The 25,854-nt window shown below is 43.3% G+C and overlaps 1 protein-coding gene and 1 pseudogene across 3 annotated transcripts in view; both read left to right on the top strand.

The window, feature by feature from the left end:
- Nucleotides 1-14,354, top strand: part of CDCP1 (CUB domain containing protein 1) — an 86,767-nt gene extending 72,413 nt beyond the window's left edge. For 2 of the 3 annotated variants that reach the window (XM_037848961.1, XM_037848970.1), the window contains 3 exons: nucleotides 5,362-5,727; nucleotides 8,244-8,331; nucleotides 10,643-14,354. In XM_037848961.1, the coding sequence (XP_037704889.1) occupies nucleotides 5,362-5,727; nucleotides 8,244-8,331; nucleotides 10,643-11,072 (884 nt within the window). In that variant the 3' untranslated portion in view covers nucleotides 11,073-14,354. Of the gene's footprint in view, nucleotides 1-2,513; nucleotides 3,144-5,361; nucleotides 5,728-8,243; nucleotides 8,332-10,642 lie in introns of those variants that run through there. The other variant, XM_037848977.1, reaches the window with a different exon arrangement.
- Nucleotides 909-1,353, top strand: LOC119510153 (annotated as a pseudogene).
- Nucleotides 14,355-25,854: the final 11,500 nt, after the last annotated feature.

Raw genomic sequence — 25,854 nt, 5'->3', positions numbered from 1 at the left:
ATATAATGGCATTTTGGGGGACATAATACATTCAAACCGGCACAAGAAGGAAAACTGGAAATTTTATAAATATCTGGAAATTAAACAAGCAATATTAAACCACCAATGGTTCAAAGAAAAAAAACCATAAGGGAAATTAGGAAATAACTTGAGACCAACAAAAATGAACGAACAGCATACCAAAACTTATGGGATGCAGTGGAGGCGGTGCTCAGAGGGAAATTTATAGCTCTAAATGCCTATATTAAACAATAAGATCACATATCAATAATCTAACTTCACACCTAGAGAAACTAGAACAAGAAGAGTAAACTAAAACCAAAGTTAATAGACAGAAGGAAATAGTAAAGAGAGGAGAGATAAATGAAACAGAGAATACAACAGCAAGAGAGCATCAACAAATCAAAAAGTTGGTTTTTGAAAGACCAATAAAATCAACAAACTTTTAGCCAGACTGACAAAGAAAAAGAGAGATAACTAAAATAAAAAATGAAAGCAGGGACATTACCACCAACTTTATAGAAATGAAAAGGATTATAAGAGAGTAGCATGAACCACTGTACACCAACAAATTAGAAAACATAGATGAAATGAAAAATTCTTAGAAAGACAAGTTACTTAATCTGACACAAGAAGAAATGGAAAATCTCTTAAGGCCAATAACAAGTAAAAAGATTGAATCAGTAATCAAAACACTCCCAATAAAGAAAAGCCCAGCACCAGATGTTGAATTCTACCAAACATTTAAAGAAGATTTGACCCAGTATTTCTGAAACTCTTCCAAAAAATAGAAGAGGAGGGATTATTCCCTATATCATTCTATGAGACCAAAAATTACCCTGATCCCAAAGCCAGAAAAAGAAAGCATAAGAAAAGAAAATTTCAGACTGAATTCCCTCTGACTATAGATGGAAAAATCCTCAGCAAAGGACTGCCAAGCCGAATCCAATGGCTTATTAAAAAGCTTGGAGAGCGCGGGGCTGCACTGGGTCTGGGGTCATGGGGTCAGCACTGTTGCAGAGCCTCTCGCCATCCGAGTGGTTTACTGGTGGCACTTGAGGCTACAAGCCCAAGTGTGTTCAGCTCAAGAAGTTAGAAGATGAGTTCCCTGGGTACCTGGACATCAGCAACGAGGGGACCCCCCAGACCACCAGGTTCTTTGAAGTAATGAAGGCTGGCAAGTTGGTTCACTCCAAGAAGAGAGGTAATGGCTTTGTGGACATGGAGAGCAAATTTCTGAAGCTGGTAGCCACCATCAAAGCCACCTTGGCTCAGGAGCAGAGGGCCCCAAAGGCAGAGCCCAGGAGCCTCGGCCCAGCCGCCCTCGGCAAATGCTTCCTAGGGTGGGTCTGAAATGTCTCATGGATGCCTGGTCCTTCCCTGAGGCTCCCACAGCTGCTGGGTGGGGCAGAGGTCGACGCCCTGTGTATGTGTGTGTGTGTGTGTCCCCTGGAAATCGTTTTTCACACTTGCTGCCCTCCTGTCCCCCACTTTTGCCATATCTCCCCCAATTCCCCCAAGTTTTCTACCCTCTGGGGCATGCTGGGAGCAGGTCCTTGGGCCTTCCCAAGGGAAGGGTCAGGATGAGTGGGTGAGTGCATGTCTCAGGGTGCAGCAATGGCTCACAGTTCAATAAATGTTGAAGCGGTTTAACAAAACAAAACAAAACAAAAAAGACTTACACACCATGACCAAGTGGGATTTATTTCAATAATACAGGGATGGTTCAACTTAAGGAAATCAATGTAATACACCACATTAATAGAATGAAGGGGGGAAAAAAACATAATCCTCTCAATTGATGCAGAAAAGGCATCTGATAGCATACCACATCCTTTCATGATAAAAACCCTCAAAACTAGGGATAGATGGGAATTTTTTCAACATGATAAAGGAGATTTATGAAAATCCCATAGCAAATATCATACTCAATTGTAAAAGACCGAAAACTCTCCCCCTAAGATCAGGAACAAGACAAGGATGCCTGCTGTCACCACTGTTATTCAACATTGTACTGGGTGGTCTGGCAAGAGCTATCAGGCAAGAAATAAATAAAAGTCATCCAAATTGGAAAGGAATAAGTCAAATTATCCATATTCACAGGTGACATGTTCCTATATATGGAAAATCCCAAAGAATCCACAAGAAAGCTATTAGAAATAATAAATTAAATCAGCAAAGTTGCAAGATACAAGATGAACAAGGAGAAGTCGGCTGGGTTCCTATACACCAGTAATGAACAGTCTGTAAAGGAAATTAAGAAAATAATCCCATTTACAATAGCATCTAAAAGAATAAAATACCTAGGAATAAATTTAACGAAGGTGAATGGCTTGTACATTGAAAACTACAAACATTGCTGAAAGAAATTAAAGAAGACCTGGATTAAAGACATGCCTTGCTCATGGATTGGATGACTTAATATTGTTAAGATGTCAATTCTGCCTAAAGCAATAGTCAAATTAAATGCAATTCCCATCAAAATTCCAGCAATGTTTTTCTTGTTTTTGCAGAAATGGAAAAGTTCGTCCTCAAATTCATATGGAATTGCAAGGGGCCTCAAATAGCCAAAACAATCCTGAAAAAGACGAACTAAGTTGGAAGACTCATGCTTCCATATTTCAAAACTTACAACAAAACTACAGTAATTAAAACAGCATGGTACAGATATTGGCATAGGATACATATATAAACCAATGGAATAGAATTGAGAGTACAGAGTTAAACCTACACATCTATGGTGAGTTGATTTTCAGAAAGGGTGCCAAGTTGATACAAATGCTGGGACAACTGGAAATCTACATGCACTAGAATGAATGTGGACCCCTACCTCTCACTATAATAAAAATGGATCAAAGACTTAAATATAAGAGCTAATACTATAAAATTCTCACAAGAAAACAGAAGGAAATATCTTCAGGACCTTGTAGTAGGCAGTGAATTTTTAGATTCTACAACAAAACTTTAAGCAATTAAAAAAAGGTAAATGAGACTGCATCAAAATTGAAACTCTTTTGTGCGTCAAAGGGCTTATCATGACAATAAAAAGACAATCTACAGAATGGAAGAAAATATTTGGAAACCACATATGCAATAAGGGTATAATATCCAGAATATATAAATAAATCCTACAACTCAACAACAAAAAGACAAACAACCCAATTTTAAAACTAGCTAAAAGACATGAATAGACATTTCTCCAAAGAAAATAAACAATGGCCAAAAAGTACATGAAAAGATGCTCAACATCATTAGCCATTAGGGAAATGCAAATCAAAACCACAACAAGATGCCATTTCATGCCCATTAGAATGGCTAGTATTAAAAAAAAAAAAAAAAAAAAAAAACAGAAAATAGCAAGTATTGGAGAAAATGTGGAGAAATAGGAGCACTTGTTTTAAATGGTGTGGCTGCTATGGAGGACAGTTTCGTGGTTCCTCAGAAAGTTAAGTATAGAATTACCATATGACCTGACAATCCCACTTCTAAGCGTATACCCAAAAGATTTGAAAGCAGGGACTTGAGCAAACACTTGCACAACAAAGTTCATAGAGGCATTATTCACAGTTGCTTAAAGATAGAAGAAACCCAAGTGTCCATCAACAGATGAATGGATGAACAAAATGTGGTATATCCATCTAATGGAATATTATTCAGCCGTAAAAAGGAATGAAGTTCTGATACATGCTACAACACGGATGAACCTTGAAGACATCAAGGTTGTCTTGATGAAATAAGCCAGACACAAAGGGATAAATATTGTATGATTTCACTTATATGAAATAATTAGAATATGCAAATTCATAGAGTCAGAAATTAGAATACAGGTTACCAGGGGCTGGGGTGGGGATGGAGAATGGGGAGTTAATGCTTAATTGGTATAGAGTTTCTGTTTGGGGTGATGGAAATGTTTTGGTAATGGATGGTAGTGATGATAACACAACACTGTGAATGTAATTAACACTGCTGCATTACATAATTGAATGTGGTTATGGGGGGAATTTTAGATTGTATATATGTTACTAGAATAAGAATTTTTAAAAACTAGAATAAGAATTTTTAAAAAAAAAACACGGTACAACACAGTGAATCCTAATATAAACTATGGACTATAGTTAATAGTACCAGTATAATAATATTTTTCATCAATTGTAACATTGATACCACATTAATGCAAAATGTTAAAAATACAGAAAATTGTAGGGAGGGTGATATATGGGAACTCTGTATTTTCTGCATGATTTTTCTGTAAAACTACAACTTCTCTAAGAAAAAAAATTAATTAAAAAAGAACTCGCAGAAGCAGGCAGGGTATAGCTGAGAAATAATCAAATATTCCCAAGTCCTGGATTTTTAAGGTAGTGACATAACAAGCCGAAGCAGGCATTTTTTGACTTTGCGGGAACAATTCAGAACGCTGTGCTGAGAGCCCAGAGAAGTAAGATGGGGAAAGTGCGGGGGGCTTGTCCTCCAGCAGGGCAGAGCAGATGCCTCCAGGGAGGCTGGTATGTGGACTTCAATGTTTTGTCTCAGGAGATGCAATGAAATCTACATGGTTTGTTTAAAATCATCACTGTTATAATTTGCTCAAAGAGCAGGTACCTTAAGTTGGAGTCCATTTTAAAATTAGCCAAGACCGTTATTTGAGATTTACTTCATACTTTTGTTCTCAGAGGCATGAGTGGGAGGGAGAAGAATCTTTGGCCATAAGATTAAGGTCAGTCCAGGCTGCCTGATATCTCCAGGGTTACCAGAGAAACTCGTTCTGGGGAGTCTGAAAATAAGACACATTCTCGTCAGTGTAAAATGTTGGGTTTTTACCTCGCCTTAAGGCCCTTTCAAGATCTGTAATGCTAGACTTCCCAGAACCTAAAAGTTAAACTCTGAAACTGAAACCAGTATACACTAATCCTACCATGGAGCAAGAGCATTAGATGGATGTTAATCGTGTCAAGGCCATTTCTGAGAGGAAGGGGAGGTAACCACTGGTTTGGCAAACTGGCATATTTGGGTTTTGTTACTTTGTTTTGCTTTTTCAAAAGAACGGAGCACCTACTTTGACAAATGCTTCTAATGCAGCATTGCCCAATATGCAATAGCCACTGGCCACGTGTGGCTATTTAAATTTAAATTAATATTAAACAAAAATTTAAAATTCAGCTCCTCAGTTAAACCAGGCACATTTCAAGTGTTCAATAGACACGTGGCTGGTGGCAACCATTTTAGACCTTGCAGGTAGAAAACATTTCCGCATCACAGAAAGTTCTCTTGGACAGCTTAGTGTCGCCTCCTCCATCACTCCTTTTTCCCTATGTTTTGACTGAGTGAAATGTCTGTCTGGATTCCCTTCCTTTCCCGCAGAGGAAGGCATTTTCACAGTGACCCCGGACACAAAAAGCAAGGTCTACCTAAGGACCCCCAATTGGGACCAGGGCCTGCCGCCCCTCACCTCAGTGTCTTGGAACATCAGCATGCCAGCCAACCAGGTGGCCTGCCTGACCTTCTACAAGGAGCGGACCAGTCTGGTCTGCCAAACGGGGCGCGCGTTCATGATCATTCAGGAGCAGCAGACCAATGCCGAGGAGATCTTCAGCCTGGAGGAGGACATGCTCCCCAAGCCAAGCTTCCGCCATCACAGTTTCTGGGTCAACATCTCCAACTGCAGCCCCATGAGTGGCAAGCAGCTGGACCTGCTCTTCTGGGTCACACTCACCCCAAGGACAATGGGTAAGGGCCTTCAAAGTCTTTCAGGGATGGTGGTGGACAGAAAATTGGCATCTGAGGGGTGAGGGGCAAGCCAGAAAATTAGAGTCAGCAAATGTGGGTATGAGTTCTGGCTGTCCCTTTATCAGCCAGCTATTGTGTCAGTAATGCTGCATAACAAACAATTCCAGCACGTAGTGACTTGAAAACCACCATTTGTTATTACCCCGATTGTCTGGGCAGTTCTGGACTGAGCTGGGCTTACTTGTAGGCAGCCATAGATTGGCCAGGTAAATTTGCTGGGTACTCTCACTGTCTGGGCTCAGCCCAAATCAACTAGGACAGCTGGGCATGCTTGGCTCTCCTATACAGGGTCTCTTATCCTCCTACCTGGGTTTGTTCTCATAGAAGAAACAGAGATATCCAAGAGACACTGGAAGCAGGCAGGGTCTCTGGATGCTTAGGGTAGGACCTGTTACGCTGTCCCTCCTGAAGCCTTTGGCCAAAACAAGTTGTGTGGGCAGCCTTGATTCTTCTGCCTCCTGATGGGAGAAGCTGCGGAGCCACAGAGTGAAGGACATAGTTCAGGGAGGGGTGGAACCAGGACATCTTTGTAGCCATCGACCACCACCCTTTACTGTTAACCTCCCTCTGATATCCCACAATCTTAGCTTCCTCATCTGTAAAGAGTAGATGATGATGACTACCTCATGAAAGTATTGTGGGGATTTGGTGTCGGTGATTAAAACGTGGGGACCTGGGAAGTGTGACACAGGTACATGGTACTGGTACTTTTAATTTAGTCCCAGTAAAACACTGGAATCCATGAAATGCCTTTAGCAGCAGGCCTCAGAGTCAGAATGAGAAACTTCCTTTTTTGTTGTTGTTGTTGTTTAACATTTTTTATTGTGAAATATAACATATATTCAGAAATGTGATAAATTTCAAAATACAGTTGAACAGGTAGTTATAGAGCAAATTTCAAAGTACAGTATGGATTACAGTTCCACAATTTCAGGTATTTCCTTCTGGCTGTTCTAATACTCTAGAAACTAAAAATAAATATCTATGTAATGATTCAGTAGTCATAATCATTTGTTAAATCCTAACTTCTCTAATACAACTCCTCCCTCTCGTTAGATCATTTTCTCAGCCTTCAGGGATATTTGGGCAATGGCCATTCTAACTTCTTCATGTTGAAAAGCACTGTTGACATTATGGGGTAGGTGGATGCAACTGGTTGATGTTCTGGGAGAAGGAGCTTACCTTTATCCTCAAAGTTTCAGGATCCATCAAAGAGTTTCAAGCAAGGAAAATGCCCTATTCCCATTAGCATGTGTGGTAGGACAATCCCTGGTGTGACCTTGTTTCAGAGATGGACACAAAAAGCTTCAAGGTATTGGAAGCAGAAGGGACCATGGAGGTTGTTTCTTCCAGCCCCTTCCCTTTCTGGCCATCAGGGAGATTGAGTGTCTGCCCAAGGCAGGTTAGCAGAAGAATTGGTGAGAACTGCAATCCACAGGTAAAAAGCTCTCCCACACTCTAAGCTTTTCTCTTACATTCATTTTGTCATTTTTTTCTATTACTCTCAGTGTCATCTTTTTTTTTTTTTTTTTTTTATTTTTTTCTTTCTTTCTTTCTTTTTTTCATTCTTTGTTTTTTTTTTTTTTTTTTTTTTTTTTTCTTTTTTGAACAGGCCAAAAGTCTAAATCCCTGTTTGGAAAAGGGCTCTCTCTCTGATTTTTTTTCTTTTTTTTTCCTTTGTACAACTGTTGGAAAAGGACAGCATAAATGAAACAACCCTTTCCTTAGCTCCTTCATTTCTGACTCTTTGCTCCTTGCTTTCTCCTACACTCCTCTACTTCTCTTCTCCCAGACAGGCCATGGCAGTTGGGGAACAACACCTAGTAGTGTAGGCCAGGAGTAGCCTTTAGAGTGGATCTGGTAGGTCCCCCTGCCCCCCGGTTTATTTCCTTATCTATTGCCGCATAACAAACTACCCCAAAATTTAGTGGCTTAAGACAATAACCATTTTATTTGCTCACAATTCCATGTGTCAGGAATTTGGACAAGGCAAAGCTGGATGGCGCCTCTCTGTTCTAAGATATCTCTGAGCCTCAGCCAGATGCCTCGAACAGCTAGAGTCTGGCTGAGATGGTTCATCTGGGGTCATATGTCCAGGGCCTTGGTGCCCACTTTCACCTGGGTTCCTTGGGGTTTTTTTCCTCATTGAGTCTCCACACAGCTAGCTTGGGCTTCCTCACAGCATGGTGGTCTCAGCATAGTCAGACGTCTTCCACGGTGGCTGGCTTCCCCTCAGAGACAAAATTCAAACTGCCAGGCCCCTTAAAGGTTAGGCCCAGAAATAGCACAGCCACATTCTATCAGCCAACCCAAATTCAAGAGGAAGGGAAATCAACTCCTCTTAAGGTAAGTAGCATGTACATAGAGCAGCCGCCATCTTAGGAGACTACAAGATCCCATCCTTGGCCTCACCCCACAAGTCTCCTCATCTCTCTCCCTTGTGTCTCTGCTCACAGACCTGACTGTTGTCATCATCGCAGTGGTGGGAGGTGGAGCCTTACTACTGTTTGCCCTCGGACTCATCATTTTCTTTGTGAAAAAGAAGTAGGTGGAATTTCTCAAACTATCTTCAGCCGATCTGACATCTCCTCAGATCACACAGACCAGATGTATTGTTAATTATTGACTTTGTTTGCTTTCTTCCTACTTCTCCCCCCCAAAGATCAATGTTAAATAATATTGCCAGATGTAAGTTATTCTTGGAGGGAAAAAATTCCATACATAGGGGAAAAAAAGTACTGTGACATTTTTGCCTACAGTTTATCACACAGCTGCCTCAGCACAAGTCCCCTGTGAATCATTTACTGTTTGCTCATTAGACTAACCACCGCAGGGAAGATCTTGGCAGGAAAAAGCTCACATAGGACCTGCCAGACCAGGTCTGTGAAACCACTCACTCTGTCACCTTGAGGAAAACGAATGTACGTTGCCCCAGCTTGTTCTCTTCAAGATTTTTAAACACACTGTCTGTTTTATGCTTGTTTATTAAACTCTAGACAAGCACCAAAGAGCTGGCCCTGTGGATGAGAGGAAGGAAGACCCAGTTAACTGACTCAGTCTCACCTTTCACCCCGTCAGAATGACGGCTTCTGTTTTATGAAAGAAGATGTTGACCTTTGCAAAGAGAGTCCATGCTACCACCAGATTTTATAAATTCTTCTCTGATTTCTGATTAAAACCATGGGGGAGGGGGGAAATTTGTTTTCCTTAGCATGATTTGACCTTCCAGAAAGCTTTTTAAAAAAAAAAACATCTTTTATTAACTGTGGCCCTGAGCAAACAACTGAAATTCTGCAATGAGATAGTCTGAAAATGTGTCCACTGACAAGGCCGCATCAGCTTACAGCAGATCCAGGGAAAGTCTTTTTCTCTGTGAAATGCCATCGTACATAACGTCACCCTGGAGGAAAGGGACTTCTTTTTAAACATCATTTTAGTGTTTCAGGAAACTTTCTTTTCTGAGATGCAAAGAATGTGCCACCCAGATTTGAAAGTGTGGCATGGACACCCAGCCCCAGCTCCCTCATCAGGAGGGAGCTCACCTCTAAACTGCTGCAGTACTGGCCTGAGAATCAGTGGCCCCAGCCTTGCTGTGGGTGAGGTCACTGGCCAGCAGGTTTGAATAAGTCCTGTCCCCAAGTTGGTGTGGGGGGACAGATGGGGTCTACTGTGAGAATGAGGGAAACAATGTCAACAAACTTGTTCCTTAAACATGTACTTTCTGAAGGTCTCCCGGGTACTAAGTACCATGCCAGGTGCTGGGGGTAGAGTGGTGAAAAAGATGGTCTCTTCTACAGAACTCACAGTCTATGGGGAGCACAAGGGGAATAAGAAGCAGGCAAACAAATAGTTTCAGTACAGCATGAGGAGCTTTGGTGGGGACAAGCAGGGCATCATGGGAATATCCCTTACAGAAACCAAGTTAAATGTATTGGATTTATTTTTTATCTCAGAAAAGTACAGGGAGCCTGTCCACAGTTAGTGAACTGACAGTCTGTACATTATGTGGTCCATCATGCTAATTGAGCTAATGTCCTCCATTTGAATTGCTGGTCAGCTAAAAAGTCACTTCCCCTGTTGTTTGGTACTTAGAGATGGAGGGTGAAGCCTTTGTTTTCCATAGCAGAGAGTGCTAATGCCCATCCACATCCAGGTTGCAAAGAACATTAAAAACCAAACATTAATGGTGTTATTGAGGAACTCTGGCACCGCAGCCTGAATTTTATCTTCTTTTTAGCAGTTTAACACACTGTTGGAGGTTACTGCTAAAAGAACCAAGTTCCTCTGCCAATGCTGAGTTCTACTCTACTCTCCCTCAACTCAAGCTAAAAACTGAAACAAATCTTCCCTCCTGAGTCACATGTATTATCATTTGAAATTTAAAGGGTCAGGACTTTTACCAATGCAAAAGAAGAGATGAAGCATCAACTACAAGAAAGTACCAAGAGTCCCAGAAGATTGGCTTGTGCATGCCTGAGCCTGATGTGTTGTGAAGGGCTGGGGCACCACCTATTTCTATTAGGAAAGAAGGGGGAAGAGGAGAGGGTTGTCAGTCACATCTGCCATCCAAGATGAATTCAAGCAAAGATAATGTTAAAGGTGCCTCCTCTAAGCCACTCTCTACCAGCTATGATCTTTCTGTCTCCACCTTGAAAACTAGAGACAAAAGCTGGTCCTGTCTAGATGCTCACTAAGGACAGTAGCTTCGGTTTCAAATGCTAAGCTATTTGAGGAAGTTGGGGGACACTCGGTCAGAACCATGAAGAATCCAAGTTCTGTCAGGGCTAAATCAACGGGGCGCATCTAAGATTGTTTTCTTTCTGACTTCTCTGTCTTATTCCCTTTCTCCCCATAGGAAAAAGAAGGTAAACAAGGGCCCTGCCATAGGTATCTACAATGGCAACATCAATACCCAGATGCCAAGGCAGCCAAAAAAGTTACGGAAAGGACGAAAGGACAATGACTCCCATGTGTACGCAGTCATTGATGACACCATGGTGTACGGGCACCTGCTGCAGGATTCCAGCGGGTCCTTTCTCAAGCCAGAGGTGGACACCTACCGGCCCTTCCAGGGCCCCATGGGGGACTGCCCTCCCTCCCCACCCCCCATAGGCTCCAGGGCCCCGACAGCAAAGTTGACTACAGATGAGGCGCCCCCTTGCTTCCCTTCGGAGTCTGAGAGTGAACCGTACACCTTCTCCCACCCCAACAAGGAGAGTGTAGGCAATGGGAACACAGACATTCCCTTGCTGGACATGCAGGAGCCAGCAGATCCAGCAGAATAACTTGGCTCCATCCTCAGAGACTTTCCTGAGATGCATAGAGTAGGGCACTGAAACCCCCATTAGTGTTCTGAACCGGAAATCCTAAAGAAGAGGAATTACATAGAAGGAACTGCGGGAGGTATTCCTAAACACCACCAACTTCTGATTTCCAAGTGGTCTCATTTTGATAATGAGATGCTGAACATGATGAATTCTGATCTGGACACAGTCATCACAGTTCATATCCTTCTAAGCTCAGGTTCTGTTGTAAACCAGATGTAATGAGAGGAGAGAGGTGCCAGTCGCACAGCACAGCCCCTGGATTTGGAATGACAAAGCAGAGACTTGCCCCCTTCAGTGCCACAATTCCGATTCCTAGGAGCCCACCCGAGGTCCCTGCTCTCATTGGGTCCCTGGATGAAAATGACAATGTGCCTTCCATTACTATTTATTTAGTGGTCCTATGTATTTAAGAGGTTGAATGTATAGCCATGCAGTTCTTTTTGCCTACCTTTAGTGACCACTCGTGCTAACCAGTTCAGACAGCTGGGTTTTGAGTCCTAGTGACCACAAGATAAAGATGTGCTTGCCCCTTGGGAGGTGGTAGTAATTTGCAATCTGTCCAGCCAGAAAAGATTCTGACACATGTCTGCTTTGATAAGAGACTTACCTGTTCTCTCAGTGTGTGTGTGGTTATCCCACTGCAGAAATTCATCTTGAATCCCAATGTCCTTTCATCCTAGAAATAAGAGAAATTTTTTGAGTTGTCATGTGCAGCTCTCCCTATTGCAGCAGTACTTTGACATTTAAACAGTATATTTTCATCCTCTTAAAGAGTTCAAAATCACACCAGAGAGTGGCCCCCTGTATTTGTTTCCTAGGGCTACTCTAACAAATCACCACAAATTTGGTGGCCTAAACACCAAAAATTGATTATCTTACAGTTCTGGAGGTCAGAAGTCCAAAATGGGTTTTGATGGACTAAAATCAAGGTGTTGGCAGGACTGTGTTCCTTCTGGAGGCCCTATGGAAGATCTGCTTCCTTGTCTTCTCCAGTTTCTAGAGGCCACCTATATTCCTTGGCTCATGGCCCTGCCTCCATCTTCAAAGCCAACAATCACTGGTCGAGCCTTTCTCTTGCTATGTCCCTGTGACGCCAACTCTCCAGCCTCCCTCTTTCACTTATCAGGACTTTTCATTTATAAAGCCCACCCAGATAAGCCAGGATAATCTCACCATCTCAAGGTCCTTAATTTGAGCATATTTGCAAAATGTCTTTTGCTATGTAAGGTAAATATTCAGATTTCGAGGATTTGGACATGGACGTCCTGGGGGACTATTTTTCTGCTTACTGTCACTGACTCCTAAAGGAGAGGCTGCAAAATGACTGAGCCCACCAGTGTGTCTTGGTTAGCCTACAGAGTCTTTTTTTAAGAATTGGTTACATTAATACATAAAATTCCAGATCAGAAGTTCTGGCCACCCTGGGGCTCCCATTCTCATCACCACCAACTGGCCGGAGCTGAGCAGCAGCTGCCACCTTTAGATAAGGCCCTGGGTTTACCAGTTCCCCAGAGTCCCCCCACTCCATTGCCATTGATTCAGTGCCCCTGTAGGGTTGTCTCCTTGTGCTGAAATGGAAAGTTTGGGAGCCATATCTCTTACCAAGTGAGAAGATAACACCATGAGGCTGGCGTGTGTTTCAAGAAAATTTCTTCTTACACTCAGCCCTCATCCCTCACCTACATCAACTACCAACCCAGCTCCTGTGGTATTCGTCATGCTCTAAGTGGCTACTCCACCCTGGAATCTCTAGCTATAATTTGTGGATTTGGGTTCTGACCATGTTTTTTAAATGTCACCTTAACTGTGTGGCCACAGTTCACTCTTCCTAAGCAAGGTCCCTCCTGCTCATTTCTGAGTACCTTTGCCTTGAATGAGGCCCTTGTCCTTGAGGATTCTGGAAGCTACAAGAGGAAGCATGCCCAGCCAGGATCCCATAGTTGGGAGGAGAGGGATTGTGTTAGTATCATACAGTCCAAAATTCAATATGCCTGCAGCAACCACCTTTACCAAACAAAGGTTCTTCACTGTGTTCAGTGAATGCACCTTGGGAACACACTGCCTCGGCTTGTTCCAGTGCTATGTTGCCTCCCTGAAAAAGAGTTTGCAGTCTCCTAAATTATGTGCACTCCACAACCTCTTGAACTCTTTCCAGAAAGGAGAGTTAAGTTTTTTGTTGTTTTTTAAAATGCCCTCTGCACCACCTGTGGCAACCTTTGCCTTTCCAAAAGGCTGTTTTCCTGCCCACTTACCTTTGGCCTCTTGAACCCCCTCCATGAAGGACCAGAGGAGGGCTATGGCTTCCTTCCCTCAGCTGAAATTTCATCTTTCAAAATCACAGTTTCAGCCATCCTCTACTGTCCCCAACCTCCTGGCCTTTTCCAGGGTCCATTCTGGTGGTCTGCCATCTTTGGGCTGGCCATCCATCAGACATGTCACCATTACTCGCAAGGGCCTCCAAAAGCCATTTTCTTTTAACTGAGAGCTCAAAACTGCTGGTCATGTTATTGTCTTCCTGAGTCTTCAGGAAGAGGTTTTCTGAAGATACATTTCTGATAATGTTTTCTGAAGATCTGCCTCAGTGAGGGGGCCCATCCAGACATGCCCCAACTCTTTTCTTCAAAGCTCAGTCCCCACTTATGTAGATATTTCAGGGTTACTGGAAGCCAGTCAAATGCCATTTGTTGAAGCCTACAGTGTGCCAGCACAGTGTGATGCCCAGGCAGCTCCCATCCTGTGTAACCATGAGAAAGCCCATCTCAGAGAGGACTGATATCTACTGCTGGAGTCATTTTGCACGGGAGAGAAAGGTCTCAAGAAAGAGTCTAGAGGGACAGTTGTAAGTCCACTGGACATAACCTTGGCAAATCTTAGAAGACTGGTTTGTGTGGATCTGGAATGCTTAACTGAAGATTATTTATTTATTGTTGATACTTTCTAGGTGGCATTTTATTCACTTTCTATGCTTTTTTAAAATAAACAAATGTACAAAAAACATGGGCATCAGATTGTTTCAGTGCTTCAGCTACCTGTCCCCTCATTAAGCTGAGGCCCCAATTTCCCAGTTGTTTACTGTGACGGGCTCAACATGGGCTCAGCAGATGCTGTCATCTCCACATGTTCATGGTACAGGAAGCTGGGCTTTCAGCCGTGAGCTCTCCTGCTCCATTTGATCCCAGACATTGTGTGAAAGACGGTTTTGTTTTTCATGAAATAAAAATGACAGTCTTAGAGTCTCAATACCACTCATTTTCAATTTTCACCGTATGCAGGCAAAAAGAATGGAAGCCATTGCAATGGGTCCAACTCAGAGGCCAAAGCATGTTCTGTTCTCTTCTTGTTGAGACAACATGAGCCCCCTCTGTGGGACCACTCCAACCTGACCCCATAGAGGCCTGAGGTGAGCTGAGTCACTGACTGAAATTAAGCTCTAAGCCCAGCCTGTTCATCAGTAGCCAGAGCAGAGGCAAAGGGAGGGTGGTGGAAGAGGGAAGCTCCATGCCATCATCCAACTTCACTTGGAGAGGAAACCCAAGTACATCCATTGAATGCACCTTGGAGAATGAATGTCACTGCATAACCAACCACCCCAAAACTTAGTGACTTAAAACAAGAACAGTCATTTATTTTGCTCACCAATTTGCAATTTGAGCAGGGCCTGGCAAGGGTGGCTTATTTCCTCTCCATGTGGCATCAGTGGGGGAAGCTCAATGGCTGAAGAATCCACTTTCAAGATGGCTCACTCATACAACTGGCAAGTTCGTGCTGTCTGTCAGCTGCAAGCTTTGCTTCCTCTCCACTTGGACCACTCCAAAGCTTTGGGGGCTTCTTCACAACCCGGTGACTGGGTTCCAAAAGTGAGTGTTCCTTGAGTCAGAGCTGCCAGTCTCTCAAGGCCTGAGCCTGGAAGCTGGCACAGCATCACTTCGGTTCTCTTCAATGGGTACATCAGTCACAGAGACTGCCTAGGTGTAAGGGGAGGAAACAAAGACCCCCATCTCTCAATGGGAGAGGTGTCAAGAATTTGCAGCCCTCTTTAATATGCTACAGTGAGGCTGGGGAGATCAGAGCCAAGTGACTGCATTGGCCAACACCTTGACCGCCATGTCCATATCTGAACTGCATCCCACCTCTCTCACTGGATCTGTTGTCGGGCCTCAAGTTTCAGTCTTTGCCTCCTGGCATTCTCTCCCTGTACATGGCCCCAAGATGTTCCAACTGCATCCTCTGATGACAGTGCCCCAAATCTTAGCTGACACCACCTGGGCTCCAGGCCCATATTGTCAACTGCCTGGTGGGTGTATCAGCCCATATATTCCAGTAGTATCCCAAACCCAAAGACTCCAGAGGTAAATTCATTGTATTATTGCCTCAACCTCTTGCCCTGAATCTTCTTCCCCTTTAATGTGAGTTTATTTTTTGTCCCTACCTAGCTGTGTGGCCTTGAGTTGGATTCTTTTCCTGGTCCTCAGTTTTCTCAAATGGCTACACAAGATTAAATCTAAGTTTTTGCAGCTCTAAAATGTTTTGATGTCTCCAGTCACCCAGGCCTGTAATATTGGCCCCAACCTTGGCTCATCCCTGTCACTCACCCTGATTGCTGAAGATTCTTCTCCCATCTAGACCCCCTCTCTTCCACCATCCTTTGTTCATCATGTGACACCCTCATCTGAAACCTGTGCCTTCAGATTGGGTCCTCAGAACAAAATCTGCCACCTGCTGGAGGAACAGCTTCTGATGGACTCCAGCTCCCAAGAAGAAGAGGAGTCCTATTTTACACCCAGAGCAGATGTAATGAAAGAGCTCCCCGCCCCAGCCTTCCACTTCCATCGGCAGCAGCAAATGCTCTGGCCCTTGCTCTGCCCTCGCTCCCATTACAATTTTCAACACTCTGACTACCCCCCCTCCATCTCAAAACCCTGGAAGCCAGGCCAGCTTCATGGGTGTACAATCTGTGCAGTTGCACAGGGCCCCACACTTAGAAGGGCCCACACTGGATTTACTGGGGTCCTACATTTCTATTGTGCACTGGGCCCCACAGAGGAAGCAGCAGGCCCTAAGAGGGTAAATAACTTGCCTGGAGTCCCACAGCTAAGTGACAGAACCAAGATCTGAGTCCTAGAATGTCTTAAACCCCATCAACCTCTCCCTTCAGGGTTCTGGTCACAATTTGCTCACCCAGATTTTCCTCTCCTGGGCACCAGATATTTTTTAACTCTATCAAAGGGCCCTTCTGTACCAAACTTTTATTAACTGATTAAAACATGTAGTTATTAGACTGATAATCTGAAAAAAGAACATTTATAAATAAGTCATAGGATAGAACATAGAATGATGCTGTTCAGTGCAGTAGACGCCAGCTGCATGTGGCTATTTAAATTTAAATTGTAATTAACTAAAATTAAGTTAAATTTAAAATTAAATTCTTCAGTCACACTAGTTATATATTCAAGTGCTCAACAGCCACATATGACTAAGTGGCTACTGTATTGGACAGAAGAGATAGAGAATATTTTCATCATCACAGAAAATTTTATAGGATAGCGCTGATACAGTAGATATATATAATAGGTAAGACCCGAAACAGATGTAATGGAAGAGCCCTCTGTCCCAGCCTTCTGCCCCATGTTTGCAGCATCATCAAATGCTCTACCTTTGCTCAGCCATATATTTAGGAGGGATGCCAGAGCTGCTATGTAGGAGGACTAAATTAAAAACTAAGAACACCTTGTAGATATTGAATGTTTACTACGTGCCAAGAACTCTTCTGAAATGTTTCATATGGGTAGTTCTGTTGAATCCTCACATTTGATTTTCAGTCTTACCTTACTTGACAGCATTGGATGTCATCTCTCACTCCCTCCTCTATGAAACATGTCCTTCACTTGGCCACCATGGCCCCAGACTTGCTGGTTCCCCCCTTCCCCCCTGGCTTCCCCTCCTTAGTCTCCTTTGCTGGCTCTCCCTGTTCTCCCAATCTCTACACATAGGGAGGCCCCCATGGTTCATTCTTGAGATCCTTCTCTTTTCTCACTCCACTCACATGCTGACCTCCTCCAGCTTCATGATGTTCAATATCATCTATGTCCCAATGGCTCCCAAATGTCTAGCCCTAGCTGGACCTGTCCCTTGAACTTCTGACTTACGTACTTATCTTGACTCCACATCTCCAGCTGGGTATCTAATGGCCTCTCAAATTCAATACCACTAAACAACACCTCCTGATATTTCCCCTCAAAACCTGGTCCTCCCAGCAAGGATGAGGGTGGAAGAGACAGACTTGCTCCAACTCAGTTGATGGCAGCTCCATCCTTGCAGTTTCTCAGATCAAAACTTTGGAGTCCTCCTTGACCCCTCTCTTTCTCTCAATCCCATATCCTACCCACCAGAAGATCCTATTGGATCTTCCTTATATCCAGAATCCAAGCCCTTCTCCCCATTCCACTGCTTTCACTTGATCCAAGCCATCATCATTTGTCACCTAGATGATGCAGTTGCCTCCTAACTGGTCACCATGCTGCCACCTGTGCCCTCTTCAGCCTTGTCTTGAGACAACAGTCACAGTAATTCTGTTAATTATAAGGCAGACTTTGCAACTCCCTTGCCCAGAACTCTTCCATGGCCCCATTTCACTCAGAATAGAAGTCAAAGCCCTTCCTGTGGCCCATGAGGCCCTGCAAAACCTGACCACATCGCCTCTTTAACCTCAGCTCCTGTTCCAGTTTGCTAATGCTGCTGTTTTACAAAACACCAGAAATGGATTGGCTTTTATAAAGGAGGTTTATTTGGTTACAAAGTTACAGTCTTAAGGCCGTAAAGTGTCCAAGGTAAGGCATCAACAATAGGGTACCTTCACTGGAGGATGGCCAATGGTGTCTGGAAAACCTCTGTTAGCTGGGAAGGCACGTGGCTTGTGTCTGCTCTGGAGTTCTGGTTTCAAAATGGCTTTCTCCTGGGACGTTCCTCTCTAGGTGTCTGCTTGCTCCTAGATTGCGAACTCCAAAATGTCTCTGTAAGCTGCAGCAAACATCTTGGCCTATGTGGCTCTTTTTAAAGTACTCCAGTGACCAATCAAGATCCACACTGAATGGATGGAGTCACACCTCCATGGAAATAATCCAATCAAAGGTATTAACCACAGTTGGATGGGTCACATCTCCATGGAAACAACCTAATCCAAAGGTTCCAACCTAATCAACACTAACATGTCTGCCCACACAAGATGTCTGCATCAAAGACCATGGCGTTTTGGGGGACATAATACATCCAAACCGACACAGTTCCTACCATGCATCCCCTCAATCATCCTGCTCTACACACACTAGCCTCTTGGCTACTCCTTGAACACTCCAGTCTCACAACCATTGTACTTGCTGTTTCCTCTGCCTGGAATGTTCTTCCACCAGATATACCCCTGGCTCTTTCCCTTACTTCATTTAAGTCTTTACACAAATGTCACCTTAGTATCTCAGTGAAATTCCATGTGGCTTCCCTGGCCACAGTCTCCAAAATTCAAGCTTTTCTCCAACTTCAACCCTTCATAGCCATGTTTTCTGCTTTATTTTATATTCATTATTTATCACCATCTATAAACTATATATCTTATTTATTTATCCTCCTTATGTTCAGTATTCCAACTAAATTATAAAATCTATGAGGCAGAGACTGTTGGTGTGTTTTGCTCATCATTGCATTCCCAGTACCTGGAAGAGTACCTGGCACATGGACAGGTTCAGTTTGATGTGACAAAATCAACAGTGGTTTAACAAGACAGGATTCTATTTTCTCACATAAGTAACATTCAGGGTGGAACCTTGGCTTCTGTTTTTCTCTTTCACCATGCTGGGTATGGCTTCTACCATCAATATTGCCTTGTGGACTCAATGTGGCTGCCAGAACTCCAGCCATCACATACACATCCCAGGCAGGAAGAAAGGAGACAGGACGAAAGGACACCTACCTCTCAACTGAGACAAAAATCCCACTTTAAAGAGCTTTCTCAGAAGTCCCACCTAACGTGAAGCTTACACCTTGCCTTTGTCTTCAAAGACAATTGAAAATTAACTGGGCACCTTGGTGACCCTGGCAATGTATAGGTCTCTTACTGAAGAAGAATGAGAGAATGAATATTGAGTAGGCAACTTCACATCTTTGTTTCAGTTCCAGTTTCTTGTATATTTATTTATTTGGTTGTATTTAAAGATGCTTATGAATCCAATTGCTCAAAAACTTACAGCATGTGTTTCCTGCATAATGTAGGGGAACCCTTTTGATTAGATGGCTAGGTTTTCTTCATTCAAACATTTTTGCATCAGGCTATTTTCTTTTCTCAGTTGCCTGCCTTATCAGTTTAAAAGCCTCTAAAGAGATTTTCCTCATCCAATCACTTTACAAAGCTGATTAGAGGTCACTCTAAAAGCTGCTGTGTGTTTTAAAGAGTTTTATCCTGTCTTTACATACTACTGAAAAATATAGGATATCATTTGACATTAAAAATTTTTTTTCAAATATGAAAATAAGCATGGTTTAGGCAGGCTTCAAATGAGGGCCATTGTATAATGCAAATAAATATAGCACTTAATAACACCTTGGGTCTAGCTATAACAAGGTGCTGTTTTCTTTTTTTATTTTTTTTTTTACATAATGGGCATTAACTAACCCCAAAGTACCCTTTGTCACTGAAAGTTTGTGAATGTGACAAAGAGCATTGGTCATCAATGAGACCTAAATGAGCTCATTTGGACAATGAACAAGCTAATTGGAATTATTCAACCATGTGGGAGGTTTCTTCATATCACTGAGTTAATCTTATTTTCCCCCAAGTTTGAGCAGGGCCTGAGTCTGTTGAGACTCCAGGCCTCTTTAAGCCTTCCTTGAATGCAATGTTTTTCCCTCTGGCCTCAATGGATATTATCTACCCTACACTAGTTGGTGTCTTATTCCATGGCCCAGAGTCTCTCAAAGTGTGGCTTCTCAATCCTGCATCCAAATAGTCTGAGGTACTTATTTAAAAATGCGGATTCCTGGGTCTCATACAGAACTGCAGAATCAGGATGTCTGGAGCTGGAACCCAGACATTCCCAACAAGCTTCTCAGTCTTCAGACACCTGGCCAGTACCTTATTTAAGAAAGGGGCCCAGCCAGGATCTCCTTCCTAGTCTGAAGCTAACCCAGGTGCTGATGAGTGTGGCTGCTGGGACAAGGGCTGAGGCTACCCCTAGAGGAGCTCAACATTACCCACCCAACTTGCAAATGCTGAATTAGGGATCACTTCTGAGAGAGCACAGAATCAGTTTCATGTTCGACTTGTAATTCCTTATGGCATTGCCCAGAAGCAAAGCCCTAGGAAGCAGATAATGGCTAGAAGTTGTCCAGGAGGCCTGGAAATATTACAGCCAAACTCCTAGGGTCACTCCACACTGGCTCAGACCAAGCCCTCTGCAGGTGTCTTGAAACCAAACTGCTGTCTGGATGCAGGGTTAGGGTACTTTACCCTACCATTTGCCTTAGGCCATTCACTTTTCCAAATTTTACTACTTAAAGATGACCCTATTAGAATCTTTGAAATGGCTTTTTTTTTTCCCTCAACCTTTTAAAAATTGTTTGACATTTTGTTATGGAAATCTTCAAACATACACTAAAGAAGATAGAACAGTAAAATGAATGCTAACATATCTAGCACCAATTATTGTTGATATTCAACAATTACCAATATTCTGCCATTCTTGTTTCATCCGAGGTTCTCTTAACCAAGAGACTGGAATCTCATTGGCGAAAGGACCTTGGAGAACCTGTAGTTGGTCACCCCTACCTCCCACCTCAACCCCTCCCCCGTTGCTTAGCAGCCTCCAGGAAATGAAAAGATCACAAAGACCAATAGGCTTTCAGAAACTTGGGAAAGTTTACTCACCTGAGGATGCTGGCCAGCTTCATGGACCCAACTATGCAACACTTCATCCCAGGCAACAGAATGCCCTGTGACAAAGCATTAAGTGGGTTACTCATCCACAGTCCCCCAACCCTCCTAGTTGTCCCCTGCCTCTCTTCACCCAAACAGCCAATAACCCATAACATGTCTTATATGGCAACTTCACCTTCCTCTTTCAGGTTCTTAATCTTGTGACATACAACATCCACCCGTTAGCATAGGAAAACCCCCAGATGGGTTCAAATGACCCAGGCATCTTACAACAAAGATCCCACTCAGAGCCACACATGACTTCTCCAATAATCAGCGTCAGAAGAGAAAGGGCATACCAAACTCATATAAATCTTATATCTTCAATGGCAGCAAGGGGAGGAATCCTAGCTCTAACTTGGAATTATATCAATGTGACAATTTGGATAGGTAAGTAACCTATGGTTTTATTGTTCTGTAGGATAGTAACCAGATTTGTGTCCAATTAAAAAACATTATTTTGGCGTGCCTTTCCCAGTTCCTCAAATGCTCTCAGAACTAGTTTTATCATCTTACTGGTTCCCTTCTTAATTATTGAGTCAAAATCTGTAACTGATACTCATTCCCTTTTGTATGAGACGTCTTTAACATTTTTTTACTTACACTTTGACATAGGAAATGTCCACTGAGCCTGCTGTCATAATAATAAATGAGCACTGTGGTCCCTCTCTCCTCAGCCCACTCACTCACAAGCCCAAATCCCACAGAAGAATGTCCAACTGGCTAAACCCAGATCACAGGGCCCACCCCTGGCTCTATCAGTATGGGAAGAGGGAAGTTCTCTGCAATTTCCTGTTCCCTGGTTGTTGAGCTCCACACAGCTCAACTGTGACGCTTCTCTCAGGGACATCCATAGTAGGAGGCAGGTAGTGGGTAAATGCCCCCAAATAAAATGGGAGTACATTAGGAGATGGGAATGGATATTATGCAACAAAAAAACGACAAATGGCACTATCCCCTCCTAGGACAATACTGATTTGCAAATGAGGACTCTGGGGCCTGGAGTAAGGGAATGGCAGTCCAGAATGAGCCCACTTCATAATCCAGATGTGCCACAATAACCAGCTGCTGCTTGTTGAGGGACCTCAGAGAACCACTTGGGGAGGCGGTTAGCCTTTGAGAGAATAACTGCTGCTGGGGAATGGGCCCTTTGTTGAGCAGCAAACCCACAGAGGAAGCCACAGGACACTCACCCACTATTGTGAATGAGGATAGAGAGAATGGTCTATGGAGTTTACACACATAGAGAAGTATATTAAACCCTGAAATGGCTTTGAGGCAGCTGTGAAGTACCAGCTGCAGGACCTAACAAACAACCCAACTTTTCTGGGCCTAAATTTCCTCAACTGTAAAATGTGAATTCTAATACCTAGCCAAAGAGGTGATTGCAAGGGTCAGAAGAGATTATGTATATTACAATTTCTGAATTGTATTCAGGAGGAAAAATACCACCAACAGTCTGCTCATTTTGGCTTGGTCTCCTTGTCTTCAGCAAACTGGCTGCCTTTTTTCTGGGAGTTGGCAGTTCTCTAATTAATTGTGTCAGATTTGAAGATGCCGTCCTTCTCATCCTCTCCAAACTCATTTAGCTGCCAGCTCCAGCAAGCAAGCATACGATCCTCCAGCTTTTCTGCAACCCTAGAAAGAAATGTCCCTGAGAGAAGCGTCACAGTGTGAGCCGTGTGGAGCTCAACAACCAGGCAACAGGAAATTGCAGGGCCTCATTTTATAGCACCGCTTCAGTGTGATAGAAAGATATTTGGCTGCCACATCTGAGGTGGCCCTGGGCATTTGGGCCTGGCTGACCAGGGTGCCCCGGTCTGAGATGACACAGAATGGGACTGGGACCCACTGGAGATAAGGCATTTGAGACAGCAGCATTCCCAGCATGGTGGAGGAAAGTAACCATAGCAACCGCCTAGATTTTTCTCCCTCTTTCCTCCCTAAAAAAAGATAACTCAGTGACAAGGGGCTGGACAAACTGCACCACTCCTTTAAAGATCATCATAAAGGCATCACTTCTTCAAAGTAGAGTTAAGCCAGAGGAAAGTCAATACCTCTCAACAGTCTCTAAGCATTTGGAAAATTTTAAAAAGAAGTTTGAAAAAAATCTTGTTTAAATAGAAACTAACAATAGTGTTTCCCTTAAAGAAAGAGAACTGTGTGGCTGGGAAACTTTTCACTGTATACCCTTTTGTAACTTTTGAATTTGAACTTTGAGAATATATCTCATTTTAAAATAAAATGAAAATGAACAATTCTTTTTAAACTTGTTAAAACTAAATATTTTGTGGTTATTAAATGTCCCAAACAAGTCTCTACCAGCCTCTACTGAGTCCTTTGTTTCTCAGAGAATTTAAGCCTCTCTTCCCCACCCTTCTCCCCCCGTGGTGTGACCAGTTTGGCCAGATTTTACCCTGCTCTGGTTTAGATCCCCAGTTACTCCCAGAGAGGCCAATGGCTAGAATGGACCAGAAGGTGTGGCAGCAGAAACACTGCTCAAATCCTGCTAAGAGCCTCTTCCACACCTCCCCTTGGTAACTCTAACTCCACTCCTCCACCAACTTCATGTACTAACATTCAAATGTTGATAACTCCAGACCATGATATCCTCAGGGCCTGATGCCAGCCCTGGGAGAGGGGGTGTTGGGCTCCTTCCATCAGGAAGGAGTCCCAGCACCAGCTGGTGATATGACTTCACGTTGTTTGTCATGTTGCCCAGGAAGTTCAGATCTGACCTCTCAAGGATTCAGGCTAGAGGAGCTGGAATGCACTCTGGCCTTAATCCTAGGGGTTGGGGTTGTGAGGGGTTTGGGCTGTTCCCTGGAGTTCAGGGGGAGAAGTCTAGCATGTGTGAGGGACTACTTGCAAATCGTTTTGTGGTTGCTGTGTAATTTGAGGGGAAAAAATATTTTTAGCCAAAATCCAAGTCCGCAGTTCTGGGGGAGCGAGTAAAAGAGCCACTTTGCCCAACACTTGGATTCAGTCTGTACTTCAGACCCTGGGTTGGCTCGTGTCTCTGGATACCAGCAAGAGCCATTTCCATTCTTGATCCCATTCTTTTCACAAGACACTAATTGCTTGGCTGCTTGACACCCCCAGTGTTGCCAAAGCTTGTTTGCAGTCTGAGCACAGGTAGGATCATTTGATATGCCTGGGTTAAGCCTCTTTCCCCACCTCCCACCTCCAGGACTGCTTCTGACCCTCCCATCAAGGCTGCCAGAACTTCAGGCCCTGCAGCCACCCAGGAAGCCAGCCCGCAGGGGACAGTGTGGTTTTTTCCATAGGTCCTTGATCTCAAGGGTGCCAATAGAGTGATCACTAATATACCTTCTCTTTTGATTTTCAAAGCATTTTCACAAACATTTGATTTCATGTGCCTGGCATAGAAGAGCAACTCAATGAATTCTGAATTGAATCAATCCTGTGAGGTAAGTACCCCATGAGGTATTATAGCAGAACTACTTTTTTCTTCTTCTGCTTCTCGTCCTTCTCCATCTCCTCCTTCTTCAATACAAATGAGGAAATCCACAGAACTTGTGATTTTGCCTAAGGCCTCTCATCAAGGAAGTGGCAGGCTGACAGGAGAACTCCAGCCTTCTGCTTCCCAGTCCTGGGTCCTTCCATTACACCATGTCACTCTTAGGTACATTTGTAAAACTTCTCAGAGGCTGCTGATCTTTTTACTCAGTGGCTTTACTCAGTGGCTTAGGCCCTTCAGAGCTTTAGAGCAGGTGTTCTCCAAGGCCTTTGACATGGGGAGTACTATGACTCAGTCCCAGGCCTGTTCCTTTCTTTTTTTTTCTTTCTTTTTTTTTTTTTGCTTAGATACATAAAAGTCAAGGAAAGGTCAAAAAAGCACAATTTTAAAGTTGCCCAAAGGAGAATAGAATGAATCAGCCCTTTTACTCTGAGATCCCCAATTTCCCAGAAAGCTGAACATTCCTAAGCAATAATCCTTTCCATTCCATTCCAGAAAGACACCATAAAAAGACCTCATCCATCAGAATGCTAGTTTGGTAGCTTGAACTGAGACATTACCAACCCCACCCCTGCCCAAGTTACTAAGGGGAAATCTAGGGATAGAGAGGATTTATATGGCAGTGGTGGCATCACCTGCTAAAGCTCAACAGGCCACAGAAAAAGCATTCATCCCTTTGGTCTAAACAGGCTTTAATATTATTTTGCAGGGAGATAGTCAATCACGTTAAGAAAAACCATCCAAAACTCGAAACTAGGGCAAAATGATGACTGCATGCCCTTTCACAGTCACCCAGAGCACTGTCTAAAGCAAGCTCACCTAAGGGTAATTTGATGCTCTAGGAAAATGAAACTTTTGTTTGACTTAGTATTAATCAGGACCTAGTCTCTGTAAAAGACGTTAACTTGTAGAAAATTAAGTTGCAAATAATTTTTGTCAGAGACGCAAGTGGACTCTGTCCAACAGAAAAGATGAAGTCAAAGGTTATGGTTTTACTGCCCTAAAGGACATTAACCAGTTTTGTGTCTACTTTGCCGTTTTATTCTACCATCATTTTTCCCGCTGGCTATACACTTACTGTACATTATGGTTCTTCAAAAAAAGAAAAACAAAAAAAAAAACAAAAAAAACCTCTTGTGGGCTGAGTGTTTTTCTAAAACAAGCTACCACCATCAAGAGAGAAATAATAAAATGGATCTGAAGCACCCAGCACTTCTGCTCCTCACTGTCACCCACTCAGAGCTCCAGGGTTGGCTCCCCACTTCTGCTGCCAGGAGAAACCTGAACAGAGAAGGATGCTA

The sequence above is a fragment of the Choloepus didactylus genome, chromosome 1, assembly GCF_015220235.1.
Source record: "Choloepus didactylus isolate mChoDid1 chromosome 1, mChoDid1.pri, whole genome shotgun sequence".
Taxonomy (NCBI): domain Eukaryota; kingdom Metazoa; phylum Chordata; class Mammalia; order Pilosa; family Megalonychidae; genus Choloepus; species Choloepus didactylus.
Note: the sequence above shows the minus strand (reverse complement) of the source record. Positions and strands in the feature narration are given on the sequence as shown.